The 18310-nt window shown below is 47.7% G+C and overlaps 1 protein-coding gene across 1 annotated transcript; it reads right to left on the bottom strand.

Moving 5' to 3' along the window:
• Positions 1-6171: 6171 nt before the first annotated feature.
• LOC121835469 lies at positions 6172-7432 on the bottom strand. Its single transcript, XM_042289700.1, has 2 exons — positions 6938-7432; positions 6172-6390 (listed from the first exon to the last, which is right to left on the bottom strand). The coding sequence occupies exons 1-2, from the start codon at positions 7430-7432 to the stop codon at positions 6172-6174; spliced, it is 714 nt and encodes a 237-aa protein (XP_042145634.1).
• Between the last annotated feature and the right edge of the window lie 10878 nt (positions 7433-18310).

The raw sequence follows: 18310 nt of genomic DNA, 5'->3' as shown, positions 1-18310 counted from the left end.
CCAAAAATGAGTGAGCTTTTTTTCAGGACCCGGCAAAATATAGGTTGAGCTTTTGTCCGGTGAGCTTCTGTCTGGTTAACGCCGCTGAGTCTCGTCCAGCTGGAGCGTGTTCCCCCTCTCGGACAAGTCGGGGATCCACTGACGATGACGTCAAAGCGCAGGCCTTGTCCTTCAATTGTCCTGCCAAAACACAACAACAAAGAGGCAAAAAAAGCGAGAGTAAAACATCAACGTCAAACCTTACAACAACACCATAGCCAAAAATATGCACAAAATAGAAAAAAGAACAAAAATAAACTAAAATAAATCTCGCAAGTAGCTTAGCGGACTCCGGGGCGGCGAGTCAGCTATCGAATGCTTTCGGGTCCGAGATTAATGCCGCAATTTGTCACCGCTAGAGGACAGGAGAAAAAAAAAAAAAGGATTCCCGCAAATAACAAAACGTAAAGAGGAAACACGCCGCAAAAAGAGCACTTCCAGACAGCCGTGAAAGATACGACGAAGTAATGAAACGTCGCAGCAAGAAAAAAAAATCCAAACGCTATTGATGTTGCTTTTTGTTTTGTTGCTCCCTTTCGCAGTCGTGCTTTGTGTAACACTCCCTCCCATTTAACATTTTATTCATTAAAGTAGTGCGTAAGAGAGTAAAAACAAATGCTGCGTATCTAATGATAATAGAGCGAAATGAATTGGGGGGACACAAAAGCCCTACGCCGCAATCACACTGGAAATACTTGACACAAAGGCGTACTTCTTCCTCGTACGACATTGGTTTGACGCGCAGATAATTGTTTCATCGTGTGTGCAGCGAACGCCGTGTCGTTTGTAAGTTGCGTGGGCAATGTGGCTACGGTTTAAGCCTTCAAATTTGTCTCAAAACTTTTCTCGCGCGTCTAAGGAACCCCTCGCACAAAAAACAAACGATGGGAACCAACGTTACTAAAACACTCAGTTGGGAAACTCCCACAGAGACAGCTTTGAAAAAATTGGCCCCAATCTGTCTCCGAGCACCGAGCTAATGACCAACACAACGCCACCATTTCTCCCGCAGCGGCCACTCGAGGAACTGCACGTGACTTCTATTTTGGCTTTAAGAACAGATATAGCGGAAAAGGTTACAGGGGTGCCACCCCCGTCTCCCGGGCGGACGCGCCGCGTCGAACTACAGAAGTTAAAATGCACCTAGGTCAGGACGCGCTACCTGAAAGGACCGCTGAGGCATGGTTGTATAAAAACAATACTAATTGTTCCGCAGAACCTTGCAAACTAAAGATTATAAAAACATCACGCGCCCTTCATTTTGTACTAAACTCCAATAAGTTTCATACAAAAAGAGTCTTTTCCGTTTGTTTTTACGTAAAAACAGGCTTTCAAAAAGCTCAAGGTGACCACAGTACAGACAAACGATAAAGAGTGGCGCTGGCGTCGCATTTAGCTCGGTCTCGGTGGACGCCAGCGGCCCAGGTTTCGACGGTGAGTTTCCCAACTGAGTGTTTTACTAACGTTGATGGGAACCAATGCGAGTAACATTTGAGACTCTCCCTTCTTACAATGTGCCGAATATCACCCCCAAGATCCAATGACCCTGGCGCCGACAGCATTTGCGTAGTTGGAACGGTTGGACGCACACAAACACGGCGGTTTCCCTTTTCGAAATGGTAGGAGCAGCTGCCGCCATCTATCGTCGTGGGCAGCGTTTGAAACAGCGGGGACACCCTCGTCGCAGGGCGAAAGCGGGTGAACGTGGACAGCGCGATTTGCACGCATTTTCTCCTACTGGGGTTTCCACACCTTTTCTGCACAAGGTACTCACCGCACAGCAGAAAAGAAAAAAAAAAGGTTTTGCGAAAAGGTTTTTGGTTTTGCCAGACCAAAAGTGTTGCCCAAAGAAAGTTCTTTGCCGAAAGGCCTATATAGGAAAATGAACGGCGTTCGCTATAACTAGGCTCTCAATGGAGCGATCTCACTAAGCGTTCGGCGCATGTGTGACGCCGCCATAATTGTAGTCTGCAGAAAGCAGACGACAGTGCACGAGAGCACTCAACAAGTAGAGATCGAGCGAGGTTGCGCAGAAAGAGTTCCCTCAGTACCTGTACCGTAGTCACAATGGCTGTTGGGATCGGCCTATTACTTTTGAATAGTTAACTTTAAATGAGCTACTTTCGACGAGGCATGCTATCTGGACATCATCAAAAATCACTAAATCAGCACACTTCAAAAAAATGCGAAACAAACGAAGCATTTGAAGGTGTTACGAAAAAAAAAAGAAACCACTTCGAATTAAACACGTGTTTAGGTTTAGGTTTCTTTTTTTTTTTTCTTTTTTTAATTTGGTATGTTGAAGTCAACTGTATACGGGACAGCTGTGGGTAGCTACGCGCAGCGCAAGTTCGTTTGCTTTACGCGCAGGGGTTACGGCGACGTCAGAATGCCGAGCTCGGATTGGCTCCAATTGGAAGGACAGTGGGTAGACCACAAAGGATCTAGCATTGAGGTTTATCGTTGCAATCTAAACCAATCAAAGCTCTGCGTTCCGACGACCACTACGCAAGAAGCAGACGAACTTGCACGCGAGATATTCACGGACAGCTTAAGAAACAGATGTTACGCTACTGGCTTTCTGATTGGCTCTTCGACGTTTGAATCGGATAAGGCCGCAATCTCATTGGCCGCGAGGCAGTAATGAGACACTCGGGAACTAGCCACGCCCTACGTTTTTTTAAGTTGTCCGTTACGCTAGCCGGCAAGAAACAGATGTGGCGAAACAAAAAGCTTTCAGCCTTTCCACTCTGGTGAAGAAGGAAGACCAGCGGAGCTGTACAATGGAAGTAATGGCCGGCTGCAAGTCGGCAAGCCAGGGTGGAAAGGCTGCCGCCATCTATGAGCGACTGCGGCAACCAGATACGTGGCTTGCCGCCGTCGCTCATAGATGGCGGTAGGTGTCCAGAGTTCGGTGTCTTCATTTCTTTGCGGGGAACACGATCCTGGGGAAACTAGCCCTTAAGAGCTCCACAGGAAAAAAAAAAAGGAGTCGCAAATTGCCCTGAAAATCTGTTGCTACGTGAAACGTTGTTGGTTTAGCGCTCCTCCAACCATTTATTCGGGAGCCGTGCCTCCAGGTCTCTCGAACCGTCTCCACCCCATTGACTCCAGCCCACTGACTCCACCGCAGTCCACTCCACACCATTGACAGAATTTATGTTTAGGTCCCGTGAAGTCCAATTCCTCGTTAAATCTAGCGGAAAAACTTAAGTGATCTGTAAGTCACGCGAGAGTATTTCAAGTTGCGTCAATTTTTCTAGAAAAATTTAGCGGGGCCACCAAATTTGTGTACAGGTCACGTGACATAAAATCACGTGCTATCATTTTCGCCGCTAAATATATCGCGGGAACTGAATTGGTGTTGACGTCAAGCGTAGTCAATTTTCCAGCTAAATCTAGCGGAGCAGCTGAACTTGCGTTTAGTTCACCTTGACATGAATCCATGTGGCGTAATTTTGCCTGCTAAATTTAGTGGGGAAATTCACGGTAACGCTATTTGAGGCTTCACTTCCGCTGAAAACCAAGTCTATAAGCGTTTCACGAAAAAGAAAAAACGAATAATTCTGTAAATACATGGAAGATACTCAATGTTACGAGGTCACAATGAACGCATGAGCCGTGAGAAATGGCTAGAAAGATGTTGCGAATCAATGACGGCGCTGCATAAAGGAAAAAGACGGCGCCGCATAAAGGCAAAAAGCCCGTGTCGCTCGTGTGGGCAGCGCGTGCAATTGCCAGCTTGCCTGGTATGTTTCCCGGCAATGACACAAGTCCTAACGTTCTCTGTTTTGTTTTTTGCCTGCTTGAAAATGACGAGGGTGCGTGTGCATAACTTTTGTTGTGTATGAAGGTAGACGACAGCTTGAAGACTGAGTAGGCGTTTATTACTACATGGTGCAACTTGACCAGTACCAAGCGTGAGAAGGACTGCAAGGCGCGAGAGCGCTTGCTTTTCTAGAAGCTGCCGGGACCACGTGAGCACACGCGGCTTTTGATAAACTGTTATAGGCAGCGCCGCTATCTATAACATTTCTTCCCGCTTAAAACAGTGCTATGTCGGGCAATAGCGGTCCGGAGGTCTTCGGGTTCTTTGGGAGCAGGAGGCGGCGAAACGATGGCTGGTGCCGCTTGCGGACTTCCAGCAATCTCGGCAGGCGTTGCTTGAGGAAAGGACCCTCGAGGACTGCCGGTCCCGAGAGGGGTGCTGCTGGCAGCCGGTGTAGAAGAGCACTCCCACGAGGTGTCCTCTGCCTGCTGCTTTTGGTTGACGCTGGGAACACTGCGCAGCAGCTGATCTTGATGACGATGCCACACTGCGGGGCCACGTGACGTTTGCACCTTCACTGTGTAGGAAACGGGTCCCTTGTGCTGTACCACAACGCCCGGAACCCATCTTGGCTGTCCCCTGTAATTACGAACTATCACAGCATCGCCGACCGTAATAGAACGGGGCGTGGAGGGATGCTGGTAGCACTGCACGAATTGGCTATGCCCAACTCGCCCTTCTATCATCGGTTTAAGAATGTCTAGCCTAGATCGCAGGCGTCGACCGAACATCAGATTCGCCGGGGCCTCTTTTGTCGTGGCGTGGGGCGTGTTCCTGTACGTCAGCAGGAACTTGTGAAGAGTTTCGTCTAGGCTTTCTGTGCTCTTCCCTTTTCTTAATGCTTTCTTGAGCGATTGAACAAAACGTTCGGCCAGCCCGTTTGAACTGGGGTGATAAGGGGCCGTTGTGACATGGCGTGCGCCCAGCTCTCGGATGAATGCTTTGAACTCGGCAGAGGTGAACTGTGACCCGTTGTCGGAGACAATTGTGTCCGGATATTCAAATCTCGCGAACATCTCACGGAGACTAATAATTGTGTTCTGGCTAGTTGTGCTTTTCATCACACAGACTTCTGGGCATTTAGTATGGGCATCAACGACAACAAGGAACGTGCGCTGACGAAAAGGTCCGGCAAAATCAACGTGCACACGTCTCCAAGGAGCGGTCGGCCAAGACCACGGATGCAAGGGAGCACTGTTCGGAGCGTTGTGCTGCTCTTGACATTGCTTGCACTGCTTTACGTGTGTCTCGAGATCACAGTCAATAAAAGGCCACCAAACATAGCTTCTGGCCAGTTCTTTTGTCCTCACCAGACCAGGATGTCCGTCGTGGAGCTCTTGAAGAACCAGAGGCAGGAGCTTTGGGGGTACGACGACACGCATGCCGCAAAGGAGACATCCCTGATGCAGTGTGAGCTGGGTCCGCCTGTTGAAAAATAGCTTGAGTTCCGCATCCTGCACAAAGTTTGGCCAACCCGTGCTCGTCAACTCATTCACCTTGCAAAGAAGAAGATCTTGCGCGGTCGCTCGTGAGATGTCCTTGCTGGTTACAGGCATGGACTGCAGACGTAAAAAATAGAACGTTTCATCAGCTTCGTCGGAGTCAACTACATGCAGTGGTAAGCGCGAAAAACAGTCTGCTTCTACGTTTTCACTTGTAGGTTTGAACTTCAAGGAATACGTGTATGCGGACAACGTCACGGCCCAACGCTGAAGGCGTGCTGCTGCTATCGTCGGGATTCCAGTCTTTGGTCCTAGCATCGTCTGCAATGGCTTGTGATCTGTTATCAGTATAAACTTGCGGCCGTACAGATAACAGTGAACTTTGTTTACACCAAAGATAAGCGCGAGCGCTTCTTTCTCCAGTTAACTGTACTTTTGCTCTGTCTCCGACAACGTTCTCGATGCGTAGGCGACAAGACGAACCGTTCCATTTGGGAAGATGTGCGAAAGTACGGCGCCTACCCCGCACTGTGACGCGTCGCAGGCCAGCTGAAGGGGAATCTTTGGATCGTAGTGGGCCAGGACCTCCGTAAAAGCCAGGGCGTGCTTGATGTCGTCGAAGGCGTTCTGGCAGGCACGGGTTCACGACCAGGGCTGGTCCTCACGCAGGAGTCTGTACAGTGGGTGTGCCATCGTCGCTAGACGTGGGAGAAACTTGCCGTAGTAGTTGATAGCTCCGAGCAGTGAACGAAGCTGCTGTTTGTTGGCTGGTGCGGGTGCAGCTCTGATGGCGTCGGTCTTCTCCGTCGTGATGTGGATGCCAGCTGCACTCAGCTTGTGGCCAAGGTAGTTTTGCTCTTTCTAGGCTTTGGCTCCCTTGTCAGTCGTTCCGAGCGCCGAGGAAAGCTTGTTGCACGTGAAGATAGTGTTCCAGTCCAAGCGCAAATGCTGAAGCCACTGTCGGCCCAGGAGCGGTGGCCCTCCCTGCTCGATAACATACAACGGCAGGACATGTATTTGCCCGTTCTGTTGGACTGTTACGCCCACAACACCTTTCGGTTCCACAAGTGCTCCAGTGTACTATCAGGTTGAAATGAAAGGCGATCACCGGCGCGCGTGCCGCTTCGTACATCCTGCGCCGCCTGTCAGCGATCGGGGGAACCCTCGGCGCATGCGCTGTTCAAGTTGAGGGTGCGAGGCTGCGTGTTCTACCGTTAGGTGCTCAGCTCCCGGCTGGCGCACTTGTGCTTCTCCGCGGCGCCGCTGAAGGTGCTCTAAGCCGTTGCCGCTGGGGCTCAAGCTCCTGGCTGCCATCACCGTGCGCTCGCCGAGCACGGCGGCTCCGGCGGGGCGTCCGAATGTCGGCTCCTCGCTGCCGCTCGCTCGGCGAGCGCGAGGCGATGGCAGCTAGGAGCTTGAACCCCAGCGGCAACGGCTTAGAGCACCCTCAGCGGCGCCGCGGAGAAGCACAAGTGCGCCAGCCGGGAGCTGAGCACCTAACAGTAGAACACGCAGCCTCGCACCCTCAACTTGAACAGCGCATGCGCCGAGGGTTCCCCCAATCGCTGACAGGCGGAGCAGAATGTACGGAGCGGCACGCGCGCCGGTGATCGCCTTTCATTTCAACCTGACAGTACGTCCGGAGGCGCAACGCCGTAGCTGTCAGCTGCAGAGAAGGAAACAATCGCTGTTGCTGCTTTGCCGATATTACAGACACCGCCGCTCCCGTGTCGAGCTCCATCTCGAGGGGCGTTTCGTTGACGATGACGCGGACGTTTATCGGTGTTTGCTCTGGACACGTGACTCCGTTTAGTGCCGCGTCAGACGCTCTACTCAGAACTTTCAAGTTCTTTCTGCGGTTCGACTCGTTTGCACGCTCATCAGCTTGACATATCCGCTGGATGTGTCCTTTCTTTCCACAGCCGAAACAAGTTGCTGACGCGTGCACGCAATCTTTGCTCATGTGTTTCGGCGATCCACATCGGAAGCAATGCTTAGAGAGCGGCTTCCCTTCTGTGCCGCTCGGTTTTGTTGAAACTTGTTTCTGGAGTGGTTTCCTTGTCGCGTTGAATTTATGCACGTCTGAAAAGTTTTTTTTCTGTCCCTTGAACTTCCGCGACATTTTTCGTTGCGGTTTCTATTGCCAAGGCTCTTTCGACAGCCTTTGCAAACGATAGTTTCTTATCTTCCGCAAACAAAACCCTTTTGTATGTCTACTCGCCGTAAACCGCAGACAAACCTAACACGCAAAGCTTCGTCCAAAAATCCTTCAAAGTCGCACGACTGCGAGAGCTTTCGTAGTTCCGCCACAAAGTCGGCAATGGATTCGGTTTCATTTTGTGAACGACGGTAAAATTTGGATCGCTCACCGATCACCGACGGTCTGAGTGCCAAGTGGTCGCCAAGTATCCTCCGCAACTCGTCGAATTGGTCTTGCTGGACGGCAGACTCGGTGCGGTCAGGGACTTGAGGAGGCCGTACGTTTTGGGTCCAATGAAACTGAGGAACGCGTGTACCTTGTCTTCTTCGGGGACCTTGTTGAAGCGAAGAAATGACGTCAAACGTTCGTCGTACGAGATCCAGTCACTTGCGGAGTCGTCAAATGGCTCCATGTGACCGAGTCGCCCCACGACTTGCGTGACTGATGTCGCCATGCCTTCGTCCAGCTTGGCAGTGTGTACTCCAGACAGAAGAACCGCATCAGCTTCCTCTTGAGTTTCGTAGAATCACTGCCGTCTCCGCTGTTCCTCGTCGCCACTTGTGTATGAAGGTAGACGACAGCTTGAAGACTGAGTAGGCGTTTATTACTACATGGTGCAACTTGGCCAGCACCAAGTGTGAGAAGGACTGCAAGGCGCGAGAGCGCTTGCTTTTCTAGAAGCTGCCGGGACCACGTGAGCACTCGCGGCTTTTGATAAACTGTTATCGGCAGCGCCGCTATTTATAACAACTCTGATAGGCGCAGAAGATGCGCGAGAGGGGAGATTCCGAAAACTCCTTTTGTGACAAAACGCTCCGGGAAGGTGGGGCTTCAGCGGTACTTTGAAAATAATTTTCTTCCGCCTCCGTGCCCACGAGGTAGACGGCCTTAGAGCAATAACATGGCAGCTGAAAATGACCCCCTATTGGCCGCCGCCATGTTGCACATCTTTGACCCCTAGACACGTGACCTTAGAGTTTTACGTCTAGAGTTTAAAGAAGTACCGCTCACAAATAATAGCTTATTGATATTTAGTAACAGTACCGACGAGGTCCGTTTCTTTCGTTTTAAGTACAAAATCTGCTTTTACGACAAAACCTTGGGCAGTTTCTCGACGCCTCTGCTAGATGCCATCAGCCGGGGTGCTGTATTTTGGGTTTTTATCGGAGCTTGATCTCTGGGGCTAACAGTATTGAAAATATAGTTTATCATGTTTTTTACAGCGATCTCGATACAAATCTCGGCTCAGTTTTGCGTAAAAGCCGCAGGATTTGGTATGGTCACGTCTCTAGTGGTCAAAATTGTACAACATGCCGGCAGCCAAGGGGGGCTCACTTTTGCCTGGTGAACGGGATACCAGTTTCTCGCTCTAAGCCCCTCTTCCTCGTTGTTCTGTCACCCACGCACCAAACTGAGAAATAGTCTCCAGAGTGGTGATCCCGGATGTCAAATGAAGACGATTTAAGTATTTTTGCTCAAATACAGAACCGTTTCAGTTTCCCTTTAATAGAACAAAGATTGTCGCGATGCGTAACTTTGCCTTGAAGCAGCAGCGTAAATGTTAACCCTAAGGTTCGGAGTTTTCGATTTAAACCGATAAAAACCGATAAAAATAGGCCAAATTTACTTTCGAAAATTTTGTATTAACCGAAAAAGGTCAGTCTTTAGGTTGGGCGTTTTCGGTTTAAACCAATAAAAACCAATAAAAGTAAGCCGAATCCATTATTTAAAATTCTCTTTTAACCGCAAATGGTCAGTTTTTTAGGGTCGCCTCGAGATGGGCGGGGGGAGGGTGGGGAAGGGGGGAGGGGAGAGAGGGCGTTGCAAGGTTTGACACTGTGTGGCCTCTTCGTGATTGCCCTCTTCAAAACGTTCAACATGCAACAACTGCACACATTGCACACATTTCCCAAATAAAGTGTCGTTTTTTTTTGTTTTTTTTTTTAATGTATTTGTGCCGTTATTTTTTGAGGGATCGGAAATATCAGAGTTACAAGTATCATCCGATCCGGTGTCCGATGGTGTTTCTTTCATATTCACCGAAATAAAACGGGAAACGTTTCTGGGCATAAATATACACCGAAAAAAAATGTAGTCCTAAAAAAACACCGAAAAAAGTACGAATTTTTTAAAAATAAAAACCGAAAACGCGGAACCCTAGTTATCTCTAATGCCAGAAGGTTCCGGCAGAGCGTATCTTCGTTTCCAGCACGCAACACGCCCTCAACAATAGCTTCCGTGAATTGCCAACCCGAACAAAGACCCAGCGAGTGAAAGCCATTTTTGTACAAGCGTCTCTCCCCGCACTGCGCATCGCAAAACATCCAATCAGCCTTGTTCTAGTAAACAAGAAAAGCGAGCGGTCCTTCGCGCACGTAGACGAGGATCAAAATGGCTGCTACTTCGCGTGTAGCGTCGTCACTGCCTCCGTTTTCGGCTTTCCCTTTCTCCAGCTCCTGCCGATTTTCAACCACGCCCCATCGTAGCAAGCAGGCCTGTCGCTTCGTATAATAATCCGAACGCTTAATCCCTTAATCCCCGAGAAACATTTATTTCAGTTTAGGTTCGCTCTTTGCTAAATCCTTTCGTAAACGGCAAATCAAGAGGTACACTTCAGTGCCCGTAAGGTTTGCGCCTCCTCTCCAGTAGATGTTCTTTTTTTTAATCTGAACCCCCCCCCCCTTCCCCCCTCTCTCTTTTCATAGCCGCTTTTGTGCGGAAGTTTCGTTTATTCATCGTGAACCACGGGCGAACTATAGATAGTATTCACTAGCGGCCATATCTGTGTGCGTGGTTGCTTAGCGCGTGTTGACGGCGAGCTTCCGCAGTTCTTTTGCAACGCGCATTCCACACTATCAAGATTGCCGGTCTTAGCGGGCTATTAATGTAAGCTCGTTCTGGGCATGCGCCCTAAACATCGCCCTCAAATATGGCGTCCAGTGAAAGCCCCCTATATGAGCCGACACGATCGTGTGCCGGGATAACCTACACTGAAATCAACCGGTTCAATCATAGTTAATGTTCATGAGTCCTACTAACGTGAATGAATGTACCGTTGCAACCTAAGAACGAAGGGCGAGGGATCGACGGGCCGGGGAGCAGGAAGCAGACAGAACGCTGGAGAAGAAAGAGGGAAACCTCCTTCTCTCTTTAGCGTTCCGTCTGCTTCCTCCTCCCCGGCCCGTCTATTCCTCGCCCTTCGTTCTTAGGTTGCAACGGACTATACGTACTGCGTAAACACCAACGTTGATAGATTACCTGACTTGTGGTACTCCCGCGAAGGGGAGAGGGGGAGGGGTAGCCCCGTCGTTGGAAGCGCCATCTATATTTTTGTTTTAAAACTGCGCGTCCCATAGCGCACGGTGGAACTGCGGTTAGCATAAAAGCCGTCCGGCGCGTCGAACAACGAGAGGCGAGTCATGGGAGCGGAGGGGGCTGCGGCTCGTGCATGCAGCGTCCATGAGCAGTTCCGTAACTGAGCGAATCTGATAACGATGGTAATCACCAATTGGCGGTATTGACGTTATGCCATTACGGTGGCGCTGCTGTCGGTAGAGCATGCGCAGACCCTTTACTTTACTCTAATTCGGTCTCTGCACACGAGCACTGCTCACACCTGGCGTGGGCAAGCGCTGACTCGTGTGCAAACAGTGTGTAAATACTTCAGTACACTTGCTTCTGAAGGCGAACGTTTGTGTTTGCGGCCTTCCACGATTGGCCGGATGCTGATTATGACGTCAGCAAAGGATTTTTGATTGTAGGAAATAAGAGGAATAGAAAAACTTCAATTTTGACGGTGTTGGCAATGCTGGTGTCAGAGCGCTATAATTTCAAGCTTCCACCATGCTCATTACAAACACCATCAAACTTGTTGTTCGCAAGGTATTGACGTCACGAGAGGCAACTAGAGGAGGGCGCCATCAAAACATCTCGCCACAAATAATACGTGTAAAGACAAGTTCACGCAACACCATCTGCGTGCGTCGTGTCAGCTTACGGAAACTTCCGTTTGTTTACATCGAGAGTCACCCAAACATCCGTGCACCCTATGAAGGGTGACAAACTGTTAAAGGAATAGCCTCGCGCGTGACTTTCGATAGACGTACGTTCCGGTGACTTAAAACGCAACGTAAGAAAAGGTAAGCAAACACCCGGGCGTGAACCGGCGTGGCCTTAATCGTGGGCAGACGCGTTATGATGCGTGCAATAGAGCGCACGTGCTTTCGTGCCCATCAGCACTCGCGACGCTTGGCGCTTAATTGCTGTTCGACAGCCGCTTTAGAACCGCGCAAAAGAGTCTGCACAAGCATAAAGTAGGCTCTTCGCCGCACACCACTCGTGCATGTGAGAGTCACCGAGAGCTTAAAGGGGCGATGCAACAATTTCTGTACTTTGCGCAAATATCGCTTAAAACGGATCCCTAACGTTAATGACCTACGAAACACGCGTTCGTTTTTCACCCCACGCAATAGAAGTTCTAAAAAAGAGTTTAAAAAAAAGAGCACCGTTCACCCCCTCAACTCGCAGCCAGAACAAGCGGCCACGTGATCTGGAGCCGATTATATGCCGCCAATGTTGATCATAGCCACGCGCTGAGGTCGGCCAAGCACTGAACACGCGCTGAGTTCTAGATATTGTTATGACTCGGCTATTGTCGTCGTTGCAGCGATTGGACACGGGCCACTACCCGAATGCATGTCGAGGCATCGATTGTCACGAGCCCAGATCGAATGCGTACGCAATCTTCGCGTCCACTGTGTGAGCAGCATTTGAATATCGTCACCGCAAAGCTCGATGACGCATTTCGGGTGATCGTACTGTTGCCATTGTCCCCACAGCTTCGTCATCAAATTTCGCGAAGGAGCAAAAGGCGGCTTTGGAAGGAGAGACTGAAAGAAAAGCTCCGCTTTCATCCTTTCAATTCCGCCGCGACGAAGACGCTTCTTGGTCAGTGGTGCTGCGTTCGAGTATTCTTCGGTCCCACTAGTGCTAGGAAGCTGGTGTAAAGTAAGAAATATTCCTACCCAATGTCGTTGCACAGCTCCTTTAAGAAGTATGGGTCAGGACGAGTTCTCAACACCATCCCGCTTTGCCCACGCGCAAAATTACAGCCGCCATTGCTGACCTTCTCTCGGCTTATCAAAATGACGAGCCAGGCCGTTGACGAGCCTCCGCAAAGACCAATGCTGAGGGGAAAGACGCAGTCCAATCTAAAATGGCAATCGATTTACCCGAATTTTCAAGATTCGAAAATTCAACGAACACTCCTTCATAAACACAAACGAACACTGCCCGGATTTAATCAACACTTCTATATTAAGTTCAGTAGAACGATTAAACAAAAAAAAAAAAAAAACGCGCCACTGTGCATTTTAACATGTGATTACCATAGTCCGTTCTAGAGTGCACCACTATCCACCTGTCTACTCACAGTGTTTCAAAGGCAACCTCCCTCAACCTAAGGTTGGAAATTGATACGAATACACTTTTGTTTTGCCCAAGATACATTTTTAATGCGAAAAAAAGTTTATATTGACACTGTTTTAGAATTTGTGCAACATTCAATTTGTTAAATAACGGATGAGTATCGTACGAAGTGTTACATATATTTTGAACAGCTTTGTTTTTTCTTAGAGTGTGCCTTAGTTTAATGTTTGTGGCAGTAATGTTCCCCATACTTCGAAGCAATAATTACACTAATAAAAAAATGAATTGTATATGAGAAGCACGACAGAAATTTGGATGATGTGGTGATATTTGTACATAATACCTACAACTCTCAATAGCTTTTGGCATGTCTGTTGTACTGTTTCGTCCCATTACATATATTCATTAAATATAATTCCCAGAACTGTTACGCTTTCCACTATATCTATACAGTCTGTTCCAGGAGAAAGAATGGAGGAATAAAAACTGTTCGTATTTCGTGAACTGAATAATACAGCTTTCGTTTTACTACAATTTATTTGTAAAGAGTTTGAATCTGGCCTAATATTTAACTTTCCTAAAATGTTTTAGCACTATCTGATCAGTATCCGCACCTGAAAAAAATATACTGGAATTATCGGCATAGAAGATGAGACTTACTTTGTCATCAATAGTGGCAATCTCATCGATGTAGAGATTAAAAAGAACTGGTCCCAGTAGACTTCTCTACGGCACGCCGGCTGTTAGTGGCCTAAGATCACATTTTTTTGTTTTTATTTTTTACTTTTTTTTTATTACAACGCACTGGTAGCGATCACAAAGATGACTTCTGAACGTTTCCAAATCAGCACCACGAATATTGTAAAGATACAACTTTTGAAGTAATGAAACATTACTGATGGGGTCAAACGCCTTAGAAAAATTGACAAATACTTCAAGTGTTAGCAACTCTTTTTCAATATTGCTTAAAAACAGTTATTTTCATTTGCACAAACTATTTTCCGTGGAACAACCCTCCATAAATCCACATGGACTGGGCGTTAGAATGGAAATTTTTTTTCGCAGGCACTATGGGTATCCTTGATGTATTGTTTTTTTCTAGACGTTTTGAAAATATATAAATAAAACAGATAGAGGTCTACAGTTTCCGAGGTTGTTTTATTGACATTGTTTTCTGGAAAATTTCGTTCTCAAATGCTAGATTGATTATATGCGTTAGGGAGGGAACGATCGATCACAGCACAAGTTTTAAATCGGAAATCATATATATCAAAACTCCTACAATTTTTTTTTTTTTTTTTTGTAAAACAGGCAACATTTCATCTTTGTCAGTTGAAAACAGAAACAGAATATGATAGACACCCTGCATATACCGAACGGCATGTGAACAAAGTACGCTTCGGACAAGTGTAACAAAATTATCATTAAACTTTTTGCGCTAAAGCAGCTCCTTTTTTTGGGCGATACCTCCGAATTTATCTCAGTTGCCCTATGCGCGTGCAACCCTTGCTTTATTAGTCCATTTTTTTTTTCAATAAAACATCTGATCTCTTGTCATCTTTAAATAACTTGTTGAAATACGTGCGTTTGGTCTGCCCTAAAGCTTTTGTTAAATAGTTTCTATGTTTATTAAATGCAAACAAGATGTTAATGATTTTGTGCATGGAAATCAATGGAAGTGAGCATTTCTTATTTATAATTTTTATAATATCAGGCGTAACCCGGGGTTTGCGACACTTCCGAATGATATTATGAAATTTGTAAGGAAAGCAACGATCATATATAATGTTGAACATTTCAAGGAAACAATTAAACGCTTCGACGGCAGGCACGCTAGACGGCACCGCACTCGAACGTTGAGAATGTATCTGTTGTTCAAAAAGATCAAGGTGTCTAGTGCTTATATTTCTAAAACAAATGTCTGAGGATCCCATATGTTTGTTGAGCTGTAGTCTACATTAAAAAGCATATGAAGGTGGTCACTATACTCCGTTTCACCTTATGTTGTACCGCAGCGAAGGCTAGAAGCGCGAGCTCATAGCGTTGGCAGCTGCCCTTGGTGCACGAGAGCTTGTGCCGCCGAGGTGTGCCATAGAGCAAAGAGCTCGCGCTGGTAACCTTTCCTGCGGTACAACACAAGGTGAAACAGAGTATAACAGTTTCCCCGACCACGGCAGCACCTATGTCCGTTTTTGAAATATTTCTTGAAAATAAATCCAGCAACTCCTTATTTCGAAGTGTTATACGATTAGGTTGAAAATAGCATTAAACAATCCATATTGTTGATATAGAAAGAACAATTCCATTCTTTGTGTGGAAGACGCAATTTATTTTCACCAATATACTTTAAATATCCACCGAAGAACTCTAAAAGGGAGAATACGTTGCCACTTGGCGGGCGATAGGCAACAAAAAAAGCTGTATTTGTATGTTGTCTAGTTAGTATTTTACAGCCGTTTTTAATAGTTGTAAAGTCGTTAATAAGCGTACAACGCAGACTTTTTTTTCATGTCTATACGTGCTTTCCCTTCTACTTTATTGGTTATGATCGCACTAAATATTTCGTAATTCTCGAGCTTAACCACTTCATCGTCATTTTTTTACACCCTGTTTCAGTCAGCATAATAACATCAAGGACAAAAGTTAAAATCGTCCAAAAATATGTTTCATTAATCATACCTATTCCCTATCGATTGTACATTTAGGTGAAACAAAGGAAAAGGCACCTTCGGTTGGTTTCCGAAAAAAAATTTCTATTTCCCTTCGCATTTCTCTGCTCCATTGCATTGCCCTCTTGCATTGCATCGCCCTCCTGCATTGCCCGAAGGGCGCTGCAAAACGGAACTTGGTTAGGACAAGTTTTGGGTAGTACAAGCTTGAGCGTCTCAAGCTGGAGGGCATTGCAGGAGGGCATTGCATCGCCCTCCTGCACTGCCCGAAGGGCGTTGCAAAACGGGACTTGTTAGGACTAGTCTTGAGTAGTACAAGCTTGAGCGTCTCAAGCTGGAGGGCATTGCAGGAGGGCATTGCATCGCCCTCCTGCACTACCCGAAGGGCGTTGCAAAACGGGACTTGTTAGGACTAGTCTTGGGTAGCACAAGCTTGAGCGTCTCAAGTTGTCACACTGTAGGGGCGTGCCTGCTCTGGTGCGGAACGCGATCACGAGGAAAATGCGGAGACCACGTCGTCTGCTTCTTGCCCAGGAGTTGCTGTGACGTCAGAACTATACACCGAGTTCCGGTTGATTTTATTTAAAAGAATAATGAGTAGACCTCACTGCAAGACGCATCGAGGTCTACCCACTACTTTTTTTGATCAGCCAATAAGAGCTCGGCGTTCGAAAATCATCGCAACCTCTGTGAAAGAAGCATATAAATTCACGCTCTACGTAAAAAGAAACAACAATAAGTCGAACTACGTCGAAGCACAATTCAAAACTACGACGCTCAGAGCGTGAGCCAACAGACGCCGTTTCGCGCGTTCCAAAGTAAAATAAAAAAAGAAATTAAAGCGTTGGGACGCTAGATATTCTGACGTCACCGCCCAGAGGTGGTGACGTGGCGGTGGTGGCATGAATCTGGCATTTTCAAGTGTCTCGCGGCATTGAATCGAGCCGATTTTGGAAGATAAAAGGTGTTTTCTTTTTTAGAGCGCAGCTCTCAGGGGCCCGTTTCCAGCCTGAGCGGCGTCGGCGTCGGCGTCGGCGTCGGCGTAACCGGGGGGGGGGGGGGTCACATGACCCCCCCTGAGGTCACGTGACCCCCCGCCGAGGTCACGTAAACCCCCCCCCCCCCCCCGAGGTCACTTGACCCCCCCCCCCGGGGTCACGTGACTACCCGCAGGTGACGTGACCCCCCTCAGTACCCTTCCCTCCTCCTCCTCAAGAGCTGCGCTCCAATTCGGCGTTACAGGGATTTGTAAACGGCTTTCATTTTTTTTTCAGCACTACACAGAAAAGAAAAAGCTCAGCGATGGCTGCACAAGTAGTGCGAGGCCCAATCAGGTGCACTTGTACCACCCAAAATGTGGGCGCCACAGTTTGTTTAAAGCTTCAGAGCAGGAGGCCTATACGGAGAGCAAGTCGTCTGCTTCGTGCACAGGGGTTTGAGGTGACGTCAAAACGACGCCGAGTCTGATTGGCTTTGATTCTAGGATAGTGGGTATACCTCAAAGCAAGCTGCCTTGAGGTGTACCCAGTATTCATCATTCAGAACCAATCAGAGCTCGGCACTTTGACGTCAGCACAACCTCTACAATAGAAGCAGACGAACTTGCCTTCCGGATAGCGTCCAACTGTTTGAGTTGATGCTCAACCTGTACGCAGTTAATTTCCCTCGTGATTTTTCGCGAGATCATCTATAAGGCTTAGATGATCTCGCCAAATATCACAAGTGAATAGCTTCTTTCGCACGGCTTGGAGTCTAAGCCGTGCGAAAAAAAAGCTACATAATTGCAAATACTCTAGTCTAGAGCATTCGCGCGAAGTATGCCTCACTCTGAACGTGTCTTCTCCAGTGCCAGGTTAGGTTCCAGTCGGGACACGAGGCGTAGCTCGAGGCCACGGTGTACTCGAGGCTCAGCAGCGTTGCTCGATTTCCAAGACCTAGGTGGCTGTTGATGAAAGTTCTTAGCATTAAGATTGGCGAAAAAAAAAAAAAGTTCCGCAGTCTGTTTGCTTCCTTACTTTTAATCACAAAGGCCCCCCTCCCTCTCCCTTTCCCCCCCCCCCCCCCCTTTCGTTTTCATAAAGAAGGAATAAGTAGGATTTGATTCTTCCTTTCTTTACTCTTCTTTTAAAGGCTTTTAGCTTTGTCTGAGTGAAAAGAAAAAAAATCAAGAGGTTTGCTTTTAAGGCATCGGTAGATCTCCTTGCAAAATTTGCTTACGCATATCACGTGATCAAATCTGACAGCTGTCTGAAGGTAGCCCGTGAAGCAGTCAGGCTTGGATGTTTGAGCTTCGCCCCCCCCCCCCCCCCCCCTCCTCCTCTTGTCCCGAAGTCCCGAAGTAGACCTATTGAAAGTCACAAAGTAGGCCTATTGACCTCCTTCACGAGCTTAATTTTTCGAACACGCTGCCGGAATACACGCGAAGCCCTCGCGAATTTTGTCCGCTTTTTGCTGGCCTTATTTGGACCACCTCTCTCTCTCTTTCTTCTCTTCTTTCACCATAGTGCCGGCCTTTTTCACTTTTAGCCGTGTAGCGAATTTCCGGCGTAATCCACCTTAGTATAGGGTGGCTGTCAGTCGTGTTATGACGCTCCAGCGTAATTTGCGTTCAATCGTGACGCGACTATCAGTCGTAGTGAGAGGATTCCGTGGTACCATGGGTGTTTAGTTAGAAAAAAAATTTGAGAAAAAAGCAAGACAAAAG

Source organism: Ixodes scapularis, unplaced genomic scaffold (genome assembly GCF_016920785.2).
Source record: "Ixodes scapularis isolate PalLabHiFi unplaced genomic scaffold, ASM1692078v2 PGA_scaffold13__105_contigs__length_92229423, whole genome shotgun sequence".
In the NCBI taxonomy this organism is placed as follows: domain Eukaryota; kingdom Metazoa; phylum Arthropoda; class Arachnida; order Ixodida; family Ixodidae; genus Ixodes; species Ixodes scapularis.
This window is presented reverse-complemented; position numbering and strand designations above follow the sequence as displayed.

What these genes read in the sequence shown, in the direction of transcription:
- LOC121835469 (XM_042289700.1), bottom strand. Translation starts at nt 7,432, where the DNA reads ATGTCGCGGAAGTTCAAGGGACAGAAAAAAAACTTTTCAGACGTGCAT. An exon ending in GCCTCCGGACGTACTGTCAG is followed by an intron (nt 6,391 to 6,937) that starts GTTGAAATGAAA and finishes TCAACCTGATAG; the next exon opens with TACACTGGAGCACTTGTGGA.